Raw genomic sequence first — 23,992 nt, 5'->3', positions numbered from 1 at the left:
CAAACAAATTACACTTCTATTTATTTATTGTACAAATTATACTTTTATCTCTTAATCTCTATAGTCATCCCTTGGCATCTGTGGGGAGTTTGTTCCAGGATCCCCTAAGATACCAAAATCTGTGGATGCTCAAGTCCTTTATAAAAAATGGCATTGTATTTGCAAATAAACTACACATATCCTCCCATATACTTTACTTTATTTTTGGTGGGGTACTGGGGATTTAACCCATGAACACTTTACTACAAGGCTACATTCCCCAGGCCTTTTTATTTTTATTTTGAGACAAGACCTCACTAAATTGCTTAAGACCTTGCTAAGTTGCTGAGGCTGGCCTTGAACATGAAATGCTCCTGTCTTAGCCTTCCCAGTTGATGGGATTACAGGTGTGTGCTACCACTCCCAGCCCTTCCATACACTTTAAATCATTCCTAGATTACTCACTAGGCCTAATAGAGTATGAATGCTTCAAACAGTTATTATACTATTTTTTAAAATTTTATACTATGTTGTTAGGGAATAATGACATGGAAAAGATGTCTGTACATGTTCAGTGCAGACAGTTGTTTCCCCCTCAAAGTATTTACTATCTAGAAACAATATATTTATGATGTTGTTTCCACTACTGGTAGATGTGTAAGAACCGGTTCACACCAAAACACACACCACACAACATAGTGTTTGGGATGGTGCAGATGGCCTTGTGGACCCTTGGAGGGATCGTAGTCTTTTTCTCACCCTTTGTACACGTCTGGAGCAGGAGAAGATGGAAGACTTGCAGGCGCAGTGTGAAGATGGAAATTGCTGGTCACTCAGTTTTTTTCAGTAGACACCCATGGCCACTCCCTTTCCAGTGATTTGGCCATCTCAAATCTCTCCTGATATCCTTTCTAGCTGAATATCATCCTCAGTGAGGCAGTGAACACCGTGTCTGTGCTGCGTAGTACTTGAGAGGTTTGCTGGATTGATGGCAGTGTCCTTCACGGTGGTGTGTCACTGGGAGTTGCACATGAGTGAATGCCACACCACGTGAGCAAGGCCCACGCTAACACCGGTTGTTTCTGTGGGTGGACTTTGGGAGTGTTGCTTTGATTTTTTTTTTTTTTTTTTTTCCTTTTCCTATCCATTTGGACAAATCAAAGGCAGATGATAGTTCTGTAGCTTGGTGATAAGGTATATACTTTGTATGCCTGAAGCCCTCCATTCCATCCTGAGCACCAAAATATCTATAGTGAGTTGATGTGTCAAAAATGGTGAGAGAGGAGGTTTTGAAATTATAAATTAAAAAGTAGGTTTTTTTGTTGTTTTTGTTTTTGTTTTTTTTTTTTTTTTTGCAGTGTTGGGGATTGAACCCCAGGCCTTATGCATATTAGACAAGTGCTCTACACTGAACTACATCCCCCATCCATTTTTAAAATTTTATTTTGAGGCAGCATCTTGCTAAATTAATCGTACAGACTTACCTCCAACTTGCGATTCTTCTGTTTCACTCTCCCGAGTGCTTGGGATTACGGGCATGTAGTACTGTGCCTAGCAAAAACAAACACATTAATAGAAGGTTCTCATGAAGTGCGGGTGTGAATGGATTCTGCTAGGTGAAGCCTGGACAGGCCAGCAGTGGACCTTCTCTCTTGGAAGCCTGCTCCACTGTGTTTTACTGGTTACCCAGCGGCCAGGCCTACTGGTTCCCTTCCTTTCCTGCCACCCCAGATTATTGAGTTATTTTTTAAAAACCCATTTAACAGCCTTCCACTTTGCTTACTAAGTTATCATCTCATTGAGCACCAGCACAGGGAGCATGAAAAAATGCTTTTGCAAAGGTGTCTGCTGAGCCACAAACTGGACGAGAATGATGGAAGGGAACGGTGACATCTCATTTGGGATCTCCACCTCCAGCCAGAACCTGGGAAATGGGGGATTTTGAGGGTACTGTGCACAGTTGGGTCACAGGAAGCACAGAAAGTGAGGTGGGGAGGTAGAGAAGTGGCGGGGGCGGGGGTCAACACAGATGGAGGTCTGAGGCCCTATCCTGACCTGCACTCGTCCAAAATGGAGTGATGGACCTGCATCTTTAAATAGTGCAGATAAAGGCAAAGAAGGGATAGAAGACTGACTTGAGGTATGGGTGCCCGTAGTCTCCCCTTGAAATATTTCTTTTGGACTTCAGAGGTGAAAATGGGCACCCCAGAGCATTCCATTTACAGAATTTGAAGGTGTACCTGAACCCAGTTGGTGGGATTTCTTCACCATGTGTCTGTCCCTCCTTGTAGTTCAGCCGCTGAAGTGGGTCAACACTGCCCCCTTCTGTTCAAACACTCTGGGATTTGGACAATGGTTTTTATACTTGAGAATATCTAATGCACATTGTCCAACAGTAGGGGGACATATATCCATCATGCAGTCGTTAGGCCCTCGTTTTGAAGGGTGTCGAATAACTTACCTGGAAAAAGTGTAAGTATTAATAGTGATTACTTCTGAATGGTATCTTTATGGAAATTTTCCTCTGATTTCTGTATTTTAAAGTCTCTACAATTTATTTGGATTATTGTAGGAATTGACGGACATTAAATAAGTAGTTTCATTCTGAAGAAAACAACGAAGACAAAAGTCACTATCATTTTTATTATTATTAGAGACAGTCCACTGATAGGCTAATCTTTCCAGGCAATTCCAGTTAGGGCAGTGATAGCTATTACAGGTGAGGACACTAACAACTGAGATTTTAGGAAATTTGTCTTGGGGCCCCGTGTTAGGAAATGGTAAAGCTGAAACTTAAAAGCCAATCTGTCCAAGGTCTTCCTCTTCATCTGAATCCTGTTTCTCTTTTTGGAGGTGGGGTGTAGTTTTCCTATTGCTAAATACTTAGTTGAAATTTATATCTTAGTAAATAGCATACCAAAGATAAATGGCCTCCTCTAAACTGATAGAAGGTGGATATTACTCTCTTCATTTTGTTTTCTATGTTTTTGCTAGATATCTGTAGTTTTGTGTTTAAACAATAACTTCAAACTGACAAATTTGCAAATATAAAAATAATACAAGAAATGTCCATATGCCCTTTAGCTGGATAGACCTATAGTTACGTTTTTCCTTCATTGGAGCCAGCATGCCTGTAATCCCAGCACCTTGGGAGGCTGAGGAAGGAGGAACACAAATTCAGGCCATCCTGGGCAACTTAGTGAGACGCTGTCCCCAAATAAAAATGTAAATGAAAAATAAAAGGGACTCAGTGGTAGAGCCCCCATTTATTTTATATCCCCTCTTAACCATTTCTTGGGAAACAAAACAAACACCAGAACCTAGATTTCTGTTATGGAGGCATAAGATATAAATTTTAAATTTTGAGATACGGTTTCATGGAGTTGCTGAGGCTGGCCCCGAACTTCTGATCCTTCTGCCTCAGCCTCTGGAGTCACTGGGATTACAGGTGTGTGCCCCCACAACCAATCCCTTATGGTTCACCTTTTTATTCTTCCTTCTCCCAACCCTGGCTACCACTGATCTTTTCCCATCTGCACAGTTTTGCCCTTTCTGGAATGTCATATAGATTTAGAATCATACAATACAAAGCCTTTTCAGATAGGCTTCTTTCACTTACAATATGTATTTAAGGCTTCCCCTGGGGGCTCTTAATCACTGAGTCATATCCCCAGCTCTTTTTTAAATTTTATTTATTTTTTTATTTAAAGACAAGGTCTCACAGACTTGCCTAAGATCTTGCTAAGTTGCCAAGGCTGGCTTTGAACTTGCAATTTTCCGCCTCAGCCTACCCAGCTGCTGGGATCACAAGTGAGCGCACCATGCCTGGCCTCCTCCCTGTCTTTGCATACTGGATAGCTCATTTCTTTTTAGTGTTGAATAATATTATGTTGCCTGCACGTACCATCATGTATCTACTCAACCTACTGAAGGACATCTTGGTTGACTCCAAGTTTTGCAATTGTGAATAAAGCTGTCATAAATATCCATGTGCGGTTTAATTGTGTTTACTAAAGTTTTCAACACATTTGGTTAAATACCAAGGAGCACATGCTGGGTCTTATTGTAAAAAAGTACGTTTGGTATAAGAAATTGCCAAACTCTTATCCCCAGTACACAAATGGCATTGCATTCTCCCAGATGCCATTTTTGAAGTCGGTGCATTCCTTTGTAAGCCAGTTGGAGGGTCAGAGCTTTGTGCGGGGAACTTGTGCGATGTCCGCAGTTCATTTTTCCAGATTTTAACAACGTCTCTCTCCTTTTTCCTCCTCTCTCTCTGGTACTGGGGGTTGAACCAAGGGTGGGGGTGGGGGTCAAATACTGAGCCACATCCCCAGACCCCCTTCCCCTTTAATATATTTTATTTAGAGACAGGGTCTTGCTGAGTTGCTTAGGGCCTCACTAAGATGCTGAGGCTCTCAGTGTCCCAAACCACCGGGATTACAGGCGTGCGCCACTGCCGGTCCCCCTTTTATTCAGTACCAGAGATTGAGCCCAGGTGTGCTTTACCACTGAACCACATCCCAACCGTATTTTGAGACAGGCTTCACTAAATTGCCCAAGCTGGCCTCAAACTTGCGGTCCTCCTGCCTCAGTCTCCCAACTCCCTGGGATCAGTGGTGTGCCGCAACGTGCTCGGCTAGAATTTACAGCTCTTAGCACCAAGCAAACCCTGCCCGTTGCAGTCACGGTGCCAAGCGGGGTTTGGAGCCGAGCAGCTGGAGGAGCGGAGCGTGGGAAGCAGATGGTGGACCCAGCAGCGGGGATGTTCGGCGCCCAAGGCCAGGTCGCCAGGACTAGCTTTCTGCCTCCTAAGGTGCCTGGCCGGGCCCGGGGGAGACCCGGGGGGCGGGGCTCGGGCTGACCAGGGGCTGTCGTGGCCGCCCGGGAGCCAGCAGGCCTCTGTGACGCGCGCGGCGGCCCCCCGGGGAGGCCCCGTCAGCAGCGCTGAGGGCACCCGCTCGGGGCAGGGCGCGCATTCCGCGATGGGGCAGCGCCGAGAGGCTGGCCGGGCCTCACGGGCCCCTGTCGCTCTGCCCCCGGCCGGCGGAGCGCGCCATGCCCTGGTGGAGTAGACTTTGCCGTGAGTAGCGCGCCCCCCAGCGGCAGCCCTCGCCCTGCGCGGCGGTGGCTGGGATCCCGAGAGCCACCTCCATGGAAGGCTTTGGGTGCCAGCCAGAGCCGGGCGTGGGGTTTTCCAGCTTCTGTCTCCCTGTCCCTTCCTTGGAAAAGTCAGCCTGCTGAGGGCAGCACTCAGAGAGAGGGCAGGAAGGGACGGGGATAACCCATTGCATCCCCCCAAGGGCTGTCCGGTGGACCCCGCTGTACCTGAACTTGCCTCAGAGTTAGTTAGCCAAGGGACCTGGAGAGACAAGGCCTCCTTCTGGGTCCTGTAAGCATAAGCCAAAGCCCTCAATCATGTCCTTAATCCAACCCGGAGATGAGAAGAAAACAGATTTGAACACAGCTGCAGTCCACCGCTTCTTTCCAGCGGACACAGTCCCGGGAACTCTGGCCTGTAAAGGAAGCCAGGATCGCCAGTTCAAAGCCAGCCTCTGCTACTTAGGCCCTAAGCAACTCAGAGATACCCTGTCTCTAAATAAAATAAGAAAAAGAGTTGGGGATGTAGCTCAGTGGTTAAGTGCCCCTGAGTTCAATCCCTGGGGGTGTGGCGGGGGGAGATAGATAGATAGATAGATAGATGGATAGATAGCCATGGGAGGTAGAAAAGTATCCACGCTGCAAGACCCTATGGCTGAGCAACAGAGCCGTGTCCTACCTAGACAACAAGGAGAGGAGGGCGGTTGTGCTACCCTAAGGCTCAGGGCTCATTAGATGTGTAATAGCCTGGTGACATAATGGAAACCAACTTTTAGGAAGCATGGCCTCCCTCCCTCTAAGGTCTGTGTAGGTTGTGCCTGGCGCAGAGGGCAAATAGAGGGTGAGATCCAAGTGCCACAACGCTGCGCATATCCAACCTGCACCCAAACTGCAAAAGTGCAAGCTGGGCCAGCCAGGGTGTCCTGTCTGGAAGATTATTCTGACCGTAGCAGTGTCTAGCATTGCTTAGGTCAAAAGAGACTACAGACTATTTGACCAGTTACGATTTTTAAATGTCCTACGTACTTAAAAATGTCCCTCTAAGCCCACAGAATGGGAGAAAATCTTTGCCAGCTGTTCTTCTGACAGGATTAATATCCAGATCAATAAAGATTTTAAAAACTGTAAAACGGCACCATAAAGCCCTAAAGAACTCAATCAATAAATGGGCAAAAGAACTAAACAGACATTTCTCAAAAGAAACACAAATGACCTACAAATATATGAGAGAATGTTCAGCATTCCCACTAATCAGGAAATGCATATCAAAACTATACCAAGATTTCATTTCACTCCAGTCAGAATGGCAGTGATCAAGCACACAGACAGTAATACATGCTGGCAAGAATGTGGAGGTAAAGATATACTTGTACATTGTTGGTGGGACCGCAAACTAGTACAACCACTCCGGAAATCAATATGGAGATTTCTCAAAAAACTAGGAATGGAACCACCATCTGACCCAGGTATCCCACTCTTGGGAACTTGTAAAGTAAAAATCAGCATACTATAGCAATCCAGCCACCTCAGTGTTTGCACACCACAACTCATAATAGCCACGTTATGGAGTCAGCCCAGATTTCCGTAAATAGATGAATGAATTGAGAAAATGTGATGTTTTTACACAATGGAGTTTTAGCCATAAAGAAGAATGAAATTATGGCATTTGCTGGAAAATGGATGGAAAGAGAGAACCTCATGCTAAGTGAAATAAAGCTAGTCTCCAAAAATCAAGCGTTGATGGTTTTCTCCTATGTGGAGGCAAGAGCAAAGTAATGGAAAGAAGGTGTGGCGGGGGTGGGGCTGTGGCTCAGTGGTAGAGCACTTGCCTTACATGTCTGAGGCTCTGGGTTCAATTCTGAGCACCACATAAAAAATAAATGAATAGAATAAAAGTTCATCAACTAAAAAAATTTAAAAAGAGAAGGTATGGGGGGATTAGGTATCATAAAGATACAGGGAAGATTAATAAAGTAAAAGGAGATCAAGCAGGATGAAGGAGGGAAAGGAAAGGGGAGGAAAAGAGGAATGAATTTTTAAAAATCATGCTATGTGCATATATAAATATGCCACAGGTAACTTCACCTTTCTGCATATGGGGAAGGAACCAATTAAAAATAAATTTTGAATTAAATGGAAAATCAATCGAATTGTGGGAGGAAACAGGGGGAGGGAAGAAAGGAGGGAAAAGCTGGGAATGGGACGGGAATCCAATTCCTTGCATGTACAGTTTTGTCAGGATGAACCCAGCCAGTGTGTAGAACCATGCTGCACTAATAACAGGAATCTTGAAAGCCATATTGAATGTTGCTGAGCTCTGATCCAGCTACCAGGGAACGGTTTCTGCTCTGCCAACTGGCCGCTGTTCATTATTTTTGTGTCTCTAGTTTTGACTAGAATCATTCTAGTCCTCCCAGAATTAAAAAGTTGCAAATTGAAATTGGGGCTTAGGAGATGGGGGAACAATGGTGTGTAGAAAATGTGCTTCCTCCCACACATTTCCTAATTCCAGAGAACCCCAAAGTGTTCTTTTACTGGTTTTCCTAAATGAATATCCAATTCGGGACATAGCAGGCATCTCTTAATTGTACTATTCCTCAGTTCAGTTAGCCGCCACTCCTCCCAACACCTCCATCCAGTTCACTGAGTCACATTAGGTTGCTTTTTACCCCCAGTTATTTTTAAAATGTCAAACCTACTGAAAAATATAGGAACTATCTATATGCCCTTGACTTAACTCACCAGTTATGGAGATCTTACCACATCCTCTCTGCCCGCTTCCTTAAAAATATTTGAAGATACTGCACACAACCCTTTTGTGGTTTTGCCTGATTTTTGTCCTTCATGACATTGACTTTTCAGGCCAGGCTAGTTCTTTTACAGAATATCCTTCACTGTGGATTTGATTTTCCTCATGGTTTGATTATTTTGTGTTGGTATCAGGAGCACTGTAAAGAGGATTTATGTCTTCCTTGGTGCCTCTCCTAAGGAGACAGAATAACATTTGGTCCCATTCTTGAGTATGTTAAGTTTGAACCTTTGGTTCAGTTGGCACTTGAAATACCTATAATCCCAGCAGCTCCAGAGGCTGAGGAGCTACATCCCCAACCAGAAGGATTGCATGTTCAAAGACAGCCTCAGCAACTTAGTGAGGCCCTAAGCAACTTAGTAAAACCTTGTCTCAAAACATAAAAAGGCCTGGGATGTGGCTCCCCAGTGGTTAAGCACTTCTGGTTTCATCTCTTGGTACCAAAAAAAAGATGAATAAAAAAGGCTGGAATGTGACAAGTCCCCATGAGTTCCATCCCTAGAACTGGGGCGGGGGGAGGGGGGTGGAGGGGAGTAATCTGTGTTAATGCTCTTTTCACCCAGTGTTTTCAGCCTTCCTTGATTCTCGACTGAATAACTATTGCCTTTTTTTAAAACCAGCCTGGTGTTGGAAATGGAACCCTGGAACCCAGGGACTCACACATGGTGGGAAAGTGCTCTACCACTGAGTAGCACTTTCAGCCTAACTTATTAAAATGAGATCTACAAATTGTAATTTTTCTAAATCTAATATTCTAAAGAGAATGACTTCAAGGATCAGTGTGGAAGTTATATCTGTTTATTGAATCTGTGTGTGTGCATGCGCATGCACACATGTACACTGAGAATTGAATCCAGGGCCTTGTGCGTGCTGGACTGAGCTACGTCCCCAACCAATAGATATTTTTCATAACAAGTACTTCCCGCTCCTCATTTTTTGGGTGCCATTTCTCAGTTTGTGGTTCTCACTTCTTCTCTTTCTCCTCCTCCCCCCCTTGCCCTTCTCCTTCTTTTTAATTCTGTATGCTTTAACCCATCAATTCATGCTGTTCCTCTTTTTATGCTTCAGAGTGGCCAGTGGGAGCCCCTGCAGACTGGCCCTCTTGTTCTCTCACACACCCTACCAGCTCTTGGGTACCTCCTTTTTCTCACAATAAAGCAAGCGTTCTACAACCCAGCCTGGAATTTCTCCATGGAGTTGGTCTCAGGGACCTGCCAAGATGAGTCTAGTTAACACATAGAATTTTCCCTCCTTCAGATTTGTGTAAGATACCTTGCTTGTGTTGTTATTTAGCTTACACTTCTCACTCTTCGTTTTCTACACAGTGGAGGTTATATCTAGACCTGATGGGTTCCATTTGGAACCTGTGGGTGTGGGGTATGATTGCATTTGACAATGCAGCAAAAGATAGGCTATTTGAATCCCATAGGACCTTTAACCTTATCCTGAAATGCCTGATGTTAATGAGAGTATTAATTAGTCATGTTTCAAGATATATTTGGTTTCCTTGAACTGTACTTATTTTTCCCCCTTCTCCTCACTTTTTGTTAATAGTTGGACAGAGCGAGTCTGAAGATGTGAGGGAAAGAGACTCTGATAAAGAGATGGCTGCCCAGTCTGCCGTTGTTGAGGACATCGCGAAGGACAGGCAGGAGGAAATGCCTGAAGTCATCGAACAGATCCCTTCAGAAAGCAATTTAGAAGAGTTAACCCAACCTACTGAGTCCCAGGCTAATGATGTTGGATTTAAGAAGGTGTTTAAGTTTGTTGGCTTTAAATTCACTGTGAAAAAGGATAAGAATGAGAAGTCTGACACTGTCCAGGTGCTTGCCGCCAAAAAAGATGAAGTTGAGGGAACAGAAGGGTCAAATGGGGCCGGTGACCACCAAGAGCTCAGCATGGAGATCAGGGAGTCGGCATCCAAAGAAAGTGAATTAAAGCAATCCACAGAGCAGCCAGAAGACTCCCTTAAGCTCGAGCAAAGCAACACAGAAGTCTCTCTTCAGACTGAGTCCGGTCAGGGGTCAGAGGAAGGCAAAGACGAAGGGGAAGAAAAAGAACCCACCAAGACTTCAGAATCTCCCACCAGCCCGATTGCCAGCGAGACAGCATCGCCCTTCAAGAAATTCTTCACCCAAGGTTGGGCTGGCTGGCGCAAAAAGACCAGCTTCAGAAAGACAAGGGATGATGAGTTAGAAGCTTTGGAGAAGAAAAAGGAGCAAGAGCCAGAAAAGTCAGGCGCAGAGGAGAAGACAGAAGAAACCGCCGAGGAGCAGCCACAGCCACAGGAGCCCACGGGAGGTGTAGACGAGGCCAGACTATCCGGTGAGTTTGAGAAGGTGGAGCTGCCTCCCGAGGATCCAGGCAGCGGCTTGCAGGGCTCTTCCGAAGAGAAGTGCGCTCCACTGGCAACAGAAATCTTCGATGACAAAATAGAAGTCCAGCAAGAAGTCATTGCCGAAGTCCACGTCACCAACGCCACTGAGAAGAAAACAGGGGAGCAAGAATCAGATGTGGAAGACGCGGGAGAGCCCTCACCACCTGACAATCTGGTTGAGATGGAAGCTGGAGCTGCGGAGGAGCTGGTGGAGACGGAAGACGCCTGTGTCTCCAGAGAAGACGGTCCCCAGCCGGCTGAGCTGAGTGCCGAGGAGCAGGGGATGTCTAAACCCCCTGAAGGCGTGGTGAGTGAGGTGGAAATGCTGTCGTCACAAGAGCGAATCAAGGTGCAGGGAAGCCCCCTCAAGAAACTCTTCACTAGCACTGGCTTAAAGAAGCGTTCTGGGAAGAAACAGAAGGGGAAACGAGGGGGCGACGACGAGTCAGGGGAGCAGCCTCAGGCTGCAGCAGAGTCTCCAGACAGCGCCGATGAGCAGAAGGGCGAGAGCTCCCCTTCATCCCCCGAAGAACCCGAAGAGATCACGTGTCTGGAGAAGGGGATAGCAGAGGGACACCAGGAAGGGGAAGGGGAGGAGGGAGCTACTTCCGACGGAGAAAAAAAGAGAGAAGGCATCACACCCTGGGCATCTTTCAAAAAGATGGTGACGCCCAAGAAACGGGTCCGGAGGCCCTCGGAGAGCGATAAAGAGGATGAACTGGACAAGGTGAAGAGCTCTACCTTGTCTTCCACGGAGAGTGCGGTCTCTGAAATGCAAGAAGAAACCAAAGGAGCCGGAGAAGAGCAGAAGCCGGAAGAACCAAAGCGCAAGGTAGACACGTCTGTGTCGTGGGAAGCTTTAATCTGTGTGGGGTCATCCAAGAAAAGAGCAAGGAAAGGATCATCTTCTGATGAGGAAGAAGGACCGAAAACCACAGGAGGAGACGGCTACAAAGCAGAGGAAGCCGGCAAAGACAAAGAGACGGGAAGCAACACCATCCTTGCCAGTTCCCAGGATCAGGATCAGGGGCCAGGAAGTTTCTCACCGGAGCCAGCCGGAAGCCCCTCCGAAGGGGAGGGTGTTTCCACCTGGGAGTCCTTTAAGAGATTAGTCACCCCAAGAAAAAAATCCAAATCAAAACTGGAAGAGAAAACCGAAGAGCCCAGCGTGGAACATTTAGCTTCAGAGGTTGAACCCGGGAAGGAAGAATCTTGGGTTTCAATTAAGAAATTTATTCCAGGCCGTCGGAAGAAAAGGTCGGATGGGAAACAAGAACAAGTCGCCGCCGAAGACCAGGGGCCAACAGAAGCCAACGAAGATGATCCCGATGTCCCAGCCGTGGTACCTCTGTCCGAGTACGATGCGGTGGAGAGGGAGAAGCTGGAGGCACAGCAGGCCCTCCAGAGTGCAGAGAGGTCCCAAGAAAAGATGCCTGTGGATGTGTCTGAGGAGCTCAGCAAGAATCTGGTTCACACGGTGACTGTGGCCGTCATCGATGGGACAAGGGCGGTCACCGATATTGAAGAACGGTCTCCTTCTTGGATTTCTGCTTCAGTGACAGAACCCATTGAACAGGCAGAAGAGGAGGACATTCCATTAATTGGGGAGGTCACGGAGAGAGAAGTCATTGTAGAAGAAACCCCTGTGGTTATCGAGGCTTTGCCGGAGAGCAGAGAGGCCCAGGATGTCACGATGTCCAGCGAGGTGGAGTTGACTTCGGAGGCGGTGACGGCTGCAGAAACCACCGAGGCACTGGGTGCCGAAGAAGCAACCGAAGCCTCGGGTGCCGAAGAGACTACGGAAATGGTGTCAGCAGTTTCCCAGTTAACCGAATCCCCAGACACCACTGAGGAAGCCACCCCTGTTCAGGAGGTGGAAGGTGACGCGCCAGACGTGGAAGACCAGGAGAGGCGGACTCAAGCCGTCCTGCAGGCTGTCGCGGAAAAAGTGAAAGAGGAGTCGCAGCTGCTGGAGACCCGTGGGCCGGAAGGTGCGATCCAGACCTCACAGAAAGAGGAGCCCAGAGCCCCAGAGGTGGAAGGAGCAGCAGAGGGTCTGAGGAGAGAGATGGAGGTACCTGGGCGAGAAACCAAGGCTGAGCACTCCACCCCAGGCCCTGTCGTTACCCAGACCAGCCCTGAAAGCTCTGAAAATGTTCCTCACCTCCCGGCGAGTGCAGAGTCCAGGGAGCCTGAAACCACTTGTCAAGAGGAAACTGTAGCTGAGGTCAAGTCCCAGGAGAATCCATCGGAAGGGGGTCATCCCCCTGACTCGACTGAAACTCTGACAGACAGTGGGACCAACGGGAGCACCCCCGTAGCAGATTTTGAAGCCCTGGATACCATGCAGCAAGATGAAGTCGTGGAAAGCCAAGAAGATGATGCGGGCGTATCGGGTACCCAGTCACAGGTCACGCTGGCAGAGGCTGTTCCTGGGCAGAAAGAGGGGCCTCCCTCACCACCTCATTTTCAATCCCAAGAAGAAAATACAGAGCCATCAGAAATGGAAGGAGGTCTAGAACACAGAGATCAAGAGGTGTCAGTGGAAGCTGTACCCGTTCTATCCAAGACTGAGGTGATTCAAGAGACCGGCCAGTTTGCTGAGGAGGAAGCCAAAGATGGAGAGTGTGTCGGAGGACTCCAAGCCCCTTTACACACAGACAGAAGCATCAGCCAGGAAAAGGTCACTGAGGTTGCCCTGACAGGTGAAGTGACCCTAGGAGCAGAAAGCCAGAACGGTAACACTGAACTCCGGAGCCCGAGTCCAGAGATGGCAGCTCAGGGAGAAGAGGAGAAGACGGAAGCAAAGTCAGGGCAAGTGAGGGAAGAAATCCCTGAGCAAAAACCAGCTGTTCCCGGATCTGAAGAGCCCAGCCAGGAACTGGCTGAGACCGTTGGTGTGCCTGGCCTGGACGGGAGACAGGAAGGGGGCAGCCTTGAAGGAGTCTCTCCTGGCCCAGATCAAAAGGGAGTGGGGTGCACAGAGGTTCACGTGCAGAGCTCTGAGGCATCTCCAGCAGCAGTGGAGGAAAAGGTCTTAGAAGAAACTGTCGAGATTTCAGAAACAGGTGAGATCTTGGAGTGTGCAGGTGCACGTTTAGGACCAGAAGGGAAAACCTCTGAAAAAGAAGCCTCGATTCCTCAGCCAGGGGACACCATTGTGCTCGTGGGGCCCGAGCCTCAGGCAGAATCCATGCCAGTAATAGTATCTGCCACTCCCGAAAGAGGCCTGCCCTCTGACCTGGAAGGAGAGAAGAGCACATCACAGAAACAGAGGTCAGACGAAGACGAGGAGCAGACTGGTCAGCAGGAAGGCCAAATGAGTGTAGCCAGAGACCATCCCCTGGGCGAAAATGAGGCTTGGGAACTTGAGACCAGGAGCAGTAAGTTTGTCCAAAACATCATTCAGACAGCCGTTGACCAGTTCACACGGTCGGAAGAAACAGCCACAGGTATGCTCACAACTGAATGGCAGACGCAGACCCTCCTGATGCAAGCTGACAGCCAGGAGGCCACAGAGAAACCCAGGAAAGAAGAAGAAAGTCAGGAATCTGCACAGGATGAAAGGGAAGCTATTGCAGCCCAAGAGGAGCCAGAGCTCGCCGCTGTGCATCCACCACTTGCTGATGCTTCCCAAGATGTGAGTGCAGCTTCTGAAAAGATCGTGACCGCTGAGGTCAAAAGTCCCAGTGTCGGGGACCAGCAGGGCGAAGAGCCAATTCTCTCATCCAAGGCTGAGGGAGATGGAACAGGAATGAAGTCTGTGTCGGATGAGGGTCAGGCTGAATTAGGAGAGAGAACAAAGAAGTCGCCATTGGAGTCCAAAGAAGACGAAAAAGGAGATGCTGATCACCCAGAGAACCAAAGCTCGACCCTGGCAGCTGCTGATGCCTCGGGAGACTTAACCAAAGAGTCCCTGGATGCCAATGGACCAAAACCGAAAGAGGAGGAAGGTGCTCAGGAAGTAGGATTTCACGGGGTAAAAGTGCACAGTGAGTCCGATAAGGAGCCCAAACCCCAAACAGAAGAGGAGATACAGAAACACGAGAGAGAACTGGCAAGACCCGAACTGGCAGAATCCTAAGACATCGTGTAAGTAAACGTCTTTGTCTTCTAAAGAGATTCCCCCCACCCCCCGCCCTTTATTTGGGAATCCAAATAATTATGATTATTAATTTTTTTCTTCATTGAAATGCCATTTAGTCTTTTTGGTGTCACAGAAATAATGGCTTCATTTGAACCCTTGTGGAACTGCTTTACAAGAGGATAAAGGGCATGTGTGTGTTTGGCTGAAGGCATAGGAGATACACTGTGCACACCCAGCCTCGTAGCAACTGTTTGTTGAGTTTTTTGTTTTATTTTGAAATAACTAGCAGGGGTTGTGGCTCAGTGGTAGAGCACTTGCTTAGCATATGTGAGGCACTGGGTTCCATCCTCAGCACCACATAAATATAAATAAATAAAATAAAAGTATTGTGCCATCTACAACTAAAAGTATTTTTTTTTAAAAAAAGGAGATTTATGTCCGAGTATTTGAATTTTTATTTATAGTTCTTTAGAAACAAGTATATTTCCCGCTCCCCCTGTGCCCCTCCACCCACCTACCAGCAGCATTAACAAGTATTTTCTGAAGTATCCAATGCATATGGGCCTGATAGGATGTACTACTACATCCACAAGTTTTGTGATATTTTAGCATAATATAACGTGGACCCTCACTAGCTTTCTTTTTTGCGTGTGGTTCTGAGGATTGAACTCAGGACTTTGGGCATATTGAGCATGCACTCTAGCTGAAAAAGACCTCCCTAGCCCACTGTCTTTTAAAAATGAATTTATTTATTTTTTTATATTTACTTTTTAGTTATAAGTGAACACAATATCTTTATTTCATTTTTATGGGGTGCCGAAGTTTGAATCCAGTGCCTCACGTGTGCTAGGTGAGCGCTCTACCACTGAACCACAACCCCAGCCCAATGTATTTATTTATTTATTATATTTGGTACTGGGGAGTGAACCCAGGGGAACTTTAACCCCTGAAATATACATCCCCAGTTCTTTTTATTTTAAGATAGAATAAGTTGCTGAGACTGGTCTTGAACCTGTGAATCCTCCTTCCTCGGCCCTGTCACTGGGATTACAGGTGTGTGCCACTGCACCCTGCCACCTTTCTTATTTTTAATGGAGGTACACTGTCATATTACTGGGATTCTCAGTTGCTGCAGTTCACTTGGACGGCTATTCTGTCTTAATTAATAAGGGGGGAAAACAAGATTTTATTTACTCTGCTTCTCACTTCCTTCTACAGTTAAACTCATCGTATATTTGCAAGACCAGTATGTGAAAACAAGTCGTGGAGAAGATGCTGCTGAGACTTGAGACCAACGTTTCAGAACTTTGAGAACCGGAGAACAGGCATGTCCGCTGATCCCACTCCTAGAGCGCCCCCGACAATCCTGAGGCTTCATCAGGAGCTATAGCCATCTCACAGTTCCTTTGTTCCAAGACCACCTGTATTTTCCCTTGTTACCTTATAACACTTCTGATTTAAGGTTCTGAATTCTTAACCTGGAACTGGAGTTGGCAATACCTGGTTCTGCTTCTCAAACTGGAGTATCATTCTTTATGTATTTGTGTATGTGTGTTTAAGTAATCATCCCTCTGTGTTTATTGTATGTTTTTTCTTACTGTGTAAGGACCCGTGCAACATAGCACATGCCCTTTGTGTCACACACTATATGACGGGGTGTGCAGCTGTGGGGAAGCCTTGGAAAGACTTAAGCCTCAATGATAACCTGTGAAAAACAGCTTCCGAGACATAACATTCCTAATGAGAAGGTACAGTTCTTACTTTAAAATTCACTAATGCTCAGGTCCGTGGTAGAAGCACTCTGAAATCCATCACTTTCCTATTATGCGCAATGAGCTAAAAAAAAAAAAAAAAAAAAGCATTTTGAAAAATACAGTATGTTCCATTGTTACTGTGAGATTTTTCTTTCTAGTCCAGGGACAGTTGGAAAGAAGGCCTTTTCAGTAGCAAATGAAGTCCTAAGTCTTTGCTCCTAATTGTTACTTTTGTTTGGACAGGTGAGTGTGCTGATTCTGAGGCAGAGTAGTGAGATGTTTTTTTCATGTTACGCAGAAAAAAATTGACTGTTGTAAGTTTTTGATTTTTACTCTTGTATGCTGGGCCGTATTCAGAGATGGAGTCCAGTTCTTTACAAATGGTATTTTGATAGATACTGGATTGTGTCTGTGTCATATTTGTGCCCCTTCTTTTAAGAACAATGTTGCATTATGTTCATTTGGATAAATTGTGATTTGACAACTGATTTAAATAAAATATTGGCTTCACTTAGATTTGCTGGTTTTATTAGGTACTAGGAAGCCCAGGACCAACGTTTACTGGGTTAGAATAAGATGATGACAGTGGTAAGACATTAGTAGGTAAGCTGGTGCTTTCTAATGTCATCACTACATGAATCCTCACTTTACACTGGTTTGAGTTAGATGTACAGAGGAAGTCTCAGCAGTAGTTTTTCAGACTGACATTTCTTCTGGTACAGTTTCTCGTCTTAATTCCTGAAAAAGCCAGTTTTCTTTGTTAATATTTGGTTTCAAACCAAAAATGGCAGATGTCTTCAAAAGGAATTTTTTTTTGGTGAAGGGGAGGGGTGGACCAGGGACTCAACCATTCAACCACTGAGCCACATCCCCAGCCCTATTTTGTATTTCGTTTAGAGACAGGGTCTCATTCAGTTGCTTCGCGCCTTGCTTTTGCTGAGCCTGGCTTTGAAGTTACAATTCTCCTGCCTCAGCTTCCTGAGCTGCTGGGATTACATGCCTGCACCATCGCCCCTGGCTCTGAAAGGAAATTTTTAAGAAGACTTAATAATTAAGTACAAAATGCCTTACCTAAAAGTTGATTTGATGGCAGGGTGTGGTGGTGCACACCTGTAATCCCAGCATCTCTGGAGACTGAGGCAGGAAGATCCCAAGTTTGAGGATCCCAAGTTCAAGGACAGAGACGGGACAATTCATTGAGACCCTGTCTCAAAAAAAATAAAAAGGTGGTGAAGTGCACTTGGTTTAAATCCCTAGTACACTCTCCACATGCCTCCTCCTGCTCCTGCCAAGTTAATGTGATGATTCTTACATAAAGGATTTTGTCAGACAACTGTCCCATAAAGAACAAGATATATGTATATATAGTATATGTCACCTATAGTATATAGTTGTGCTTTTTCTCAAACTGGCCTGGCAAATATGCATAAATTCGACTTAACCTCAGTACTCCAGTTTGAGAATTTAAATTTTAACTGTCAATGATTTTAAAAAGGTAAACATTCTAGAAAATTACTTACTTTTAACCAGAAAATTTGGTAGTAAAATTTAAAGTAGTTTTTCTTATTTTAACAAACCTGACTACATATAATTGGTCATATTAACGACACCTCATGATAACTGTATCATAACATTTAATATCCTTTTAAGAGTTCTTTTCATAGTCACCCGTGCATAATTATTTGTTTTTGAGATAGAGTCTCTCTGTAAGGATCAAGCTGATCTCTAATTTCTGGGCTCAAGTGATCCTCTTACCCCACAGATGGAACTACAGGCATGTGCCAGTAAACCCAGAATCACCTGTGTATTAAATAATTCAAATACTTAAATGTTATCATCCTCCAATTTAAAATCCTCCGACTCCCACCTCTACCCACAGACTTTTTCAAGGATAATGGAAAGTATTGGAGATGACAGCCGTTCATAGTGTTTCTCTCTGTAGCAGAAAGAAACGTCACTGTCCCAAGCAAGTTAAATGTGTGCCGCTGTCCTTTCTTACCATGTGTGCCCAGGTGACAGGCCATCACAACTGGCTTTCCAGTGATCACTGCTTCGTGACTGCTTTTTGTACCAATGATGCCTGTGTGCCCTGGATTGCTTCTGTATAAGCTATATACATCAAGGGCTGTGTAGCAATATTTGTTTTATTAGTGAGAACGCCAACAGTAGCCAGTTTTATAATTTTAAAGCTGCTGTTAATTTATAAGAATAATCAAATGTAAACTGCAGAAGTTTGAGCAAGTGCCTCAATTTTGCTATTTTTGACAATAAAATATTTGCATTACCATGGAGCCATGGACAATAGAAAACAATGCTGCAGGGCTTATAAGCTCAGGCTGGGGATATAGCTCACTTGGTGGAGTGCTTGCCTTGCATGTACAAGGCCCTGGGTTCTAATCCCCAGCACAACAACAAACTTGTAAACTCCTGCCACTAGTCATTGAGGAATATAAAGTGTTCCCCCTCAGGTGATGTTGCTTAACGGTACCCATGAGTTGCATCTCTCTGTACATAGATCCTTTGTTCCAATGTTTTCCTTTGATGTTTGGAACTAGAGATAGGGGCTGCGAATTTAGCTTTAAATGTAAGCTTTAAGCTTAGCAGTTACCTCAAATATTTTTGGTTCCTAGTTCTGTTTGGGGTCCAGTTTTCATTAAATAAAAAGCAATGTAATTAAATTTTCTTTCTGTAATTTCACTTCGATTCAATTTGTAATGCTGTTCTCTTCACTGCTGTGATATCTGTGTCACACAAGTGCTGCTTTGAATGAAGCACTTCACCAGGGACAGTATCCACAGAGCATCACGGGAGCGTGGAATGGGTGTATCTGGGATGGGCATGGTTCTGGAATTGTGTCTGCTGAACACACCACCTCTCGCACAACTCTGGACACAGGCACGTTTCTCTTCCAAGTTCTTCTCTAGCATCTCACTGGATTTAGGAAAATAACCTGGGCCCTTATGATTCTATCCAAGAAAGCTGACATTTCTTTTTTCTTTTTTGCATAACTGGGAATTGAATCCAGGCCCTTGTAAGCCTTGAGCTTTATACCCAGCCCCTTTTATTTTGAGGACAGAGCTTTGTAAGCTGCCAAGGCTGCCCTCAAACTTGTGATCCCCCTGCCTCACCCACACCTAGCTGTGATTACACACATGTGCCACCAAGCCTGCCAAAGGGTGATGTCATAGATTTTGGCTAATGTGACAGGACTTGGATTGCATGGTTATGAAAATATTATTATGAAGATAATTATGACTTTCTTTTTTTTAATGCTGCCATATTCTAATAACCACTCTGCCTTCCTGAGACATTGAGTAACAGGCACTTTTACTGTAGCTTTCTGTAATTGGGAGGACTATCTCCTAACTGCATACTCTTCCATTGCTTATTAACATTAAAAGTGTGAACAGGACAAGGGGTGGTTTTACTCTTTGGAGAAGCCTCTCTATAACCCTCCTGTTTGGAGACCAGAGGTAGAGGGATGCTTCCCGAATGATACAATGAGTTCTTTTCCCACACAGGATACTTGAGGACTAAAGCCCAGCATATCTAGCCCTATGCTTCGTCTTCTAACAATCCTAAATAACTTGGTGTAATTAGTGAACACAGCAGTATTTTAACAGGCTAACATAAAAAGAACCACATTGTACTTGATCCTACCTACCCATCTTTGCCTCTGGGCCTCACCCAATGCCTGGGAAAGCAGGTGGACTTGCTTCCAGAGCTGGCAACCTGAGAGAAGAACTCAGGTTCTTTTTTTTCCTATTTTTTTATTGGTGCATTATAATTATACATAATGGTGGGATTTGTTGTTACATATTCATACACGCAAAATAAAACTGGGGTTCTTATAAAAGACTTTGCAAAAATGATCCTGCAGAGATGGTCAGGGAACAAGAGCAGGGTTTATCCCACAGAGTCATTAAAGTGGTTAAGCAGGGAAGTAATGTGACCCTTCGGCCTTAAGGAGTCTCCAGGCCCATTGGGCATGCCTGACATGATGCCCCTGTATGTGCTGCCCACTAGTGTTTTGGGGGTATTGCATTGGCTAGGGGTTACTGGCATGTTATGAATTGGGGCCACAGATGATTTATACCCAGCAGAGACAGCCTTGTGTAAGAAGGGAGTTTTTACCCAAAATGTCAGTGGTGTCCTGCTTTCAGAGAATGGAAAACTTGAGACTGGGAAGAGACTGGCTAACATACTGTTTCAATAATCCAAGCAAGGTCTGGGGGGTGGCCTACAGTAAGATAGTGTTAGTTTGTGCAATCATAAACGAGTGATTTGAGGTGGGAGGACATCAACAGATCTGTTGCTCTCTCTGTCCATGGAAGAATGGGGAAAGAACACATACCCAGATCCTTGTAACATTTCTTAAAACCTTATGCACAGGTGAGCACAGTGGCTTGCACATGCCTGTAATTTCCATGATTCAGGAAATTGGGGCAGACAGATCACAAATTCAAAGCCAACCTGGGGAATTGAGCAAGACCTTGTTTCAAAAAATAAAAAGGGTTGGGATGTAGCTCAGGGATAGAACACCCCTGGGTTCTAGCCTCAATATGGGTTGTCAGGGGAGGGGGCAAAAACAATAACAAAAAATACTCTCATGCATAAACTTCAGCTCAGTTACTGAGAAAGGTGAGGATTTGGAGTCCACTTCATTTTAGAATACAAAAATACTTCACTAGATTCTTCTGTGATGAAAGATATTTATAAGCAAGAAAGCATAATGCACCTCAATGTATTGTCACTGGAAGAGAAAGAGAAATTCGATCACTGTCTACCCGAAGCACTTTGTGACCACTGATGAACTGCTACTGACTCCTTGAATATTTTGGCAGATTCAGAATAATTGCAAAGATCTTCCTTTCAAAACTGCGAGTATACGATGAAGGTACACATGCCCTTATTTAAAGAGGAGTCACCCACTCTCTGTGTCATCTGTATTTTCCTTTCCTCTGCATCCTTTTACCTTGGTGGCCAGCTAGCGCATCTCTCCAGGAAGAGGGTGCATCACTCAGAAGAGGAAGCCTAACCTGCAGTTTCTTCCCCGTCTCTCCCAGGTCTCCGCAGACCTTGGGTTATTTAGGCTCTTGGTTCTCTCTGGCTGGCTGCCTGCTGACCTTGTCTGCTTTGAGGCATCCTTGTGTAACTGAAAAAAGAGAAAGAATTCTTTAGTTTGCTCTCTCTTTTGTTTGGTACTGGGGATTCCACCCAAGAGTGCTTTATCACTGAGCTACCCTCCCCAGTCCTTAAATTGCTGAGGCTGGTCTTGAACTAGGGATCTCCTCCTGCTTCAGCCTCCTGAGAAGCTGGGATTACAGAATTTTTTTTTTCTAAAAATTTATGGAAAAATCATAAACATCAAAAGTTCAGGAAATATTTATTTCCTGGGCAGTGTGACAATGGTGGAGAGAGGGCCTGCATTGGGACATCTATGCTCTACAATATCACTAAGAAGTTGTGTGATCTTGGCAAATCATCTAAATCCCATCTTGCTTTGTCATCTGGATTCTTTGAGGAAGATGGTACAGATGACTCTTTGGAAATCATTTGGGGCATTTGATTACTTGGGCAGATTACAAGGACACTTAGAATGAGGTTGCGGGGTTTAGAATAAATCCCAGAGCCTTTCAAACATGTACTTCTGATGGCTAATGTACAGACGTGCACATTGCACCTGTTTTATTAGGAAGTACCTTGTCACTGGGCTCAGTGGCGCATACCTGTAATCCCAGTTACTCAGGAGGCCAAGGTAGGAGGATCACAAGTTGAAAGCCAGCCTGGGCAACTTGGTGACACCCTGTCTGAAAATAAAAACATAAAAGTGAAAAGGGATGGGAATGTAGCTCAGTGGTAGAGCACTTATCTAGCATGTGTAGGCCTGGCTTGGATACCCAGTACTAGAAAGAAGTTGTTAAAAAGCACCTTGCAGTAAAGAAGTCTGCTAGAAATGGCACAGGTTCCTTTATGCCCCTCTATTAGCTCCTCTGCTTTTTACAGTTCTGAGAAGTAGAACCAAGATAAAAAAATGGCTTTAAGCAAACTGCCTCAATAGCAGAATAAATAGGTTAACAGGTGGCTAAGTTTTTCTTCCATTCTCCTTCCCCCAGTTATAGATCATAGAAATGCTTGCATGTTTGAGAAAATATCACCTTTTTCCTTTATAATTTGGAACAATCTAGGTCTAAAGCCAAACACAAAAAGATACATCAGATGAGCAAGAAAAGCCATTCCTTCCACATCTTCCCCATGCTTTCATTTGGTGATGCATCAAAAGTTTGTCAATTGCAAGAACACAAGACCTAGCTTGGTATACACCTTTAAGTCCCAGTGACTCGGGAGGCTGAGACAGGAGGATAGCAAGTCCAAAGCCAGCCTCAGCAACTTAGTGATGCCCTAAGAAATTTAGTTAAGAACTTGTCTCAGGAGTTAACACCTGCCCATGGATTCAATTCCTAGTACCAAAAAAAAAAAAAAAAAGACCCAAGACTTGTTACTTCCCAAGTGCTGGTCAAACCACATATATTGGTGTTAAGCAAAGAAAGTGACACTGGACAGAGGTCCCAGGAGGTTCCTCCAAGTGGGCAACTGGACCTCAATTTGACCTGGGCGGGTTCTTGATTTATACTGCTGAAAAGAATTCTGGGATGTGTCAAAAGCCAGGCACAACTGGGATATATCCCAGTTGGTAGAGTGCTTGTCTTGCATGCACAAGGCCCTGGGTTCAATCCCCAGCACCTCAAAAATTAAGAGTCAGGCACAAGCAAAGATTTCATTAATGGACAGCAAATGTGTATACACCCCATAGGCAGGATGTGGGTACCCTGCGAGAAGATGGTGATGCACCCCAGAGTTGTTAAGCTCTGATTGTATATGATCTTTCTTTCCTTTTGGGGTACTGGGGATTGAACACAGGTGTGCTTTACCACTGAGCCCTTTTTGTTTTGAGAAAAGGCCCAGGCAGGCCTTGAACTTGTGATCCTCCTGCCTTGGCCTCCTGAGTAGCTGGATTACAGGGATGGGCCCCAGTGCTCAGCGAAGGAGCATTTAAGACAAGATAGATGAATAGGCAAATGAACATTCTTGTGGGGCGGTTTCCAGTATTCACAACACCCAGTTCTTTTCATTTTGGGAGGGAGTTTCCCAGACTGCCTCGGTGGAGGTGGCCTCAGGTACCACAAGCCTCTGCATGGCCTGCCTGTCCTTTCCCCTGTACCAGCTTGTAGGAGCTGAACCAGGGTTGGCTGGGATCCTGCCCACATCTGTCTTTGTTCCTTGTGATTCCCATGACTTTCTGTCTTTTGGCTGTACCTTGTATCCCTTTGAGGCCTCAGGGGGGTAGCGGGGTGGGTGGAGGGCTGCAGAGGCTCCCCCTAATTTACCTTTTCACAGATATTCAGACATTAACTTGGTACAAGGCTGCCATTTGAGTTGGGAGATGTAAATTGTTTTTAAGGTTCAACCAGAGGATAGGAACGATAGTAGAATGAATCGGACATTATTACCCTATGTGCATACATGATTACATGACCTGTGTAATACAATATCATGTACAACCAGACAAATGAGAAGTTACACCCATTTATGTATGATGTGTCAAAACATATTCTACTACCATGTATAACTAATTAGAACAAACAAAAATATGTGACGATTAAACCAGTAGAAACCATTCATTATTTATTAATTTCAGTTTATATTGTACTTTGAATTCCTGTTGTTAGGCAAGCATCTATTGGTCTCCTTTTTTCTTCTTTCTAAAGAAAGTCAGGGAAATGGACTTTAAGCCTGTTCCTAGTTAGCCTTTGACTGTTTCTAGCATCTGCAGAGTTCACTTGTTTGATTCTCACAATTTCAAGACCCAATGCAGTTATCAACTT

At 45.2% G+C, this 23,992-nt stretch overlaps 1 protein-coding gene across 2 annotated transcripts in view; it reads left to right on the top strand.

Moving 5' to 3' along the window:
• Akap12 (A-kinase anchoring protein 12) overlaps window positions 1-16,620 on the top strand; it is an 88,568-nt gene extending 71,948 nt beyond the window's left edge. For both annotated transcript variants that reach the window (XM_076858130.2, XM_076858131.2), the window contains 2 exons: window positions 9,443-14,357; window positions 15,571-16,620. In XM_076858130.2, the coding sequence (XP_076714245.2) occupies window positions 9,443-14,349 (4,907 nt within the window). In that variant the 3' untranslated portion in view covers window positions 14,350-14,357; window positions 15,571-16,620. The remainder of the gene's footprint in view (window positions 1-9,442; window positions 14,358-15,570) is intronic.
• The last annotated feature ends 7,372 nt before the right edge of the window (window positions 16,621-23,992 follow it).

The sequence above is a fragment of the Callospermophilus lateralis genome, chromosome 6 (genome assembly GCF_048772815.1).
Source record: "Callospermophilus lateralis isolate mCalLat2 chromosome 6, mCalLat2.hap1, whole genome shotgun sequence".
NCBI lineage: Eukaryota > Metazoa > Chordata > Mammalia > Rodentia > Sciuridae > Callospermophilus > Callospermophilus lateralis.
The sequence above is the reverse complement of the archived record's forward strand: the minus strand, read 5'-3'. Positions and strand labels throughout refer to the sequence as shown.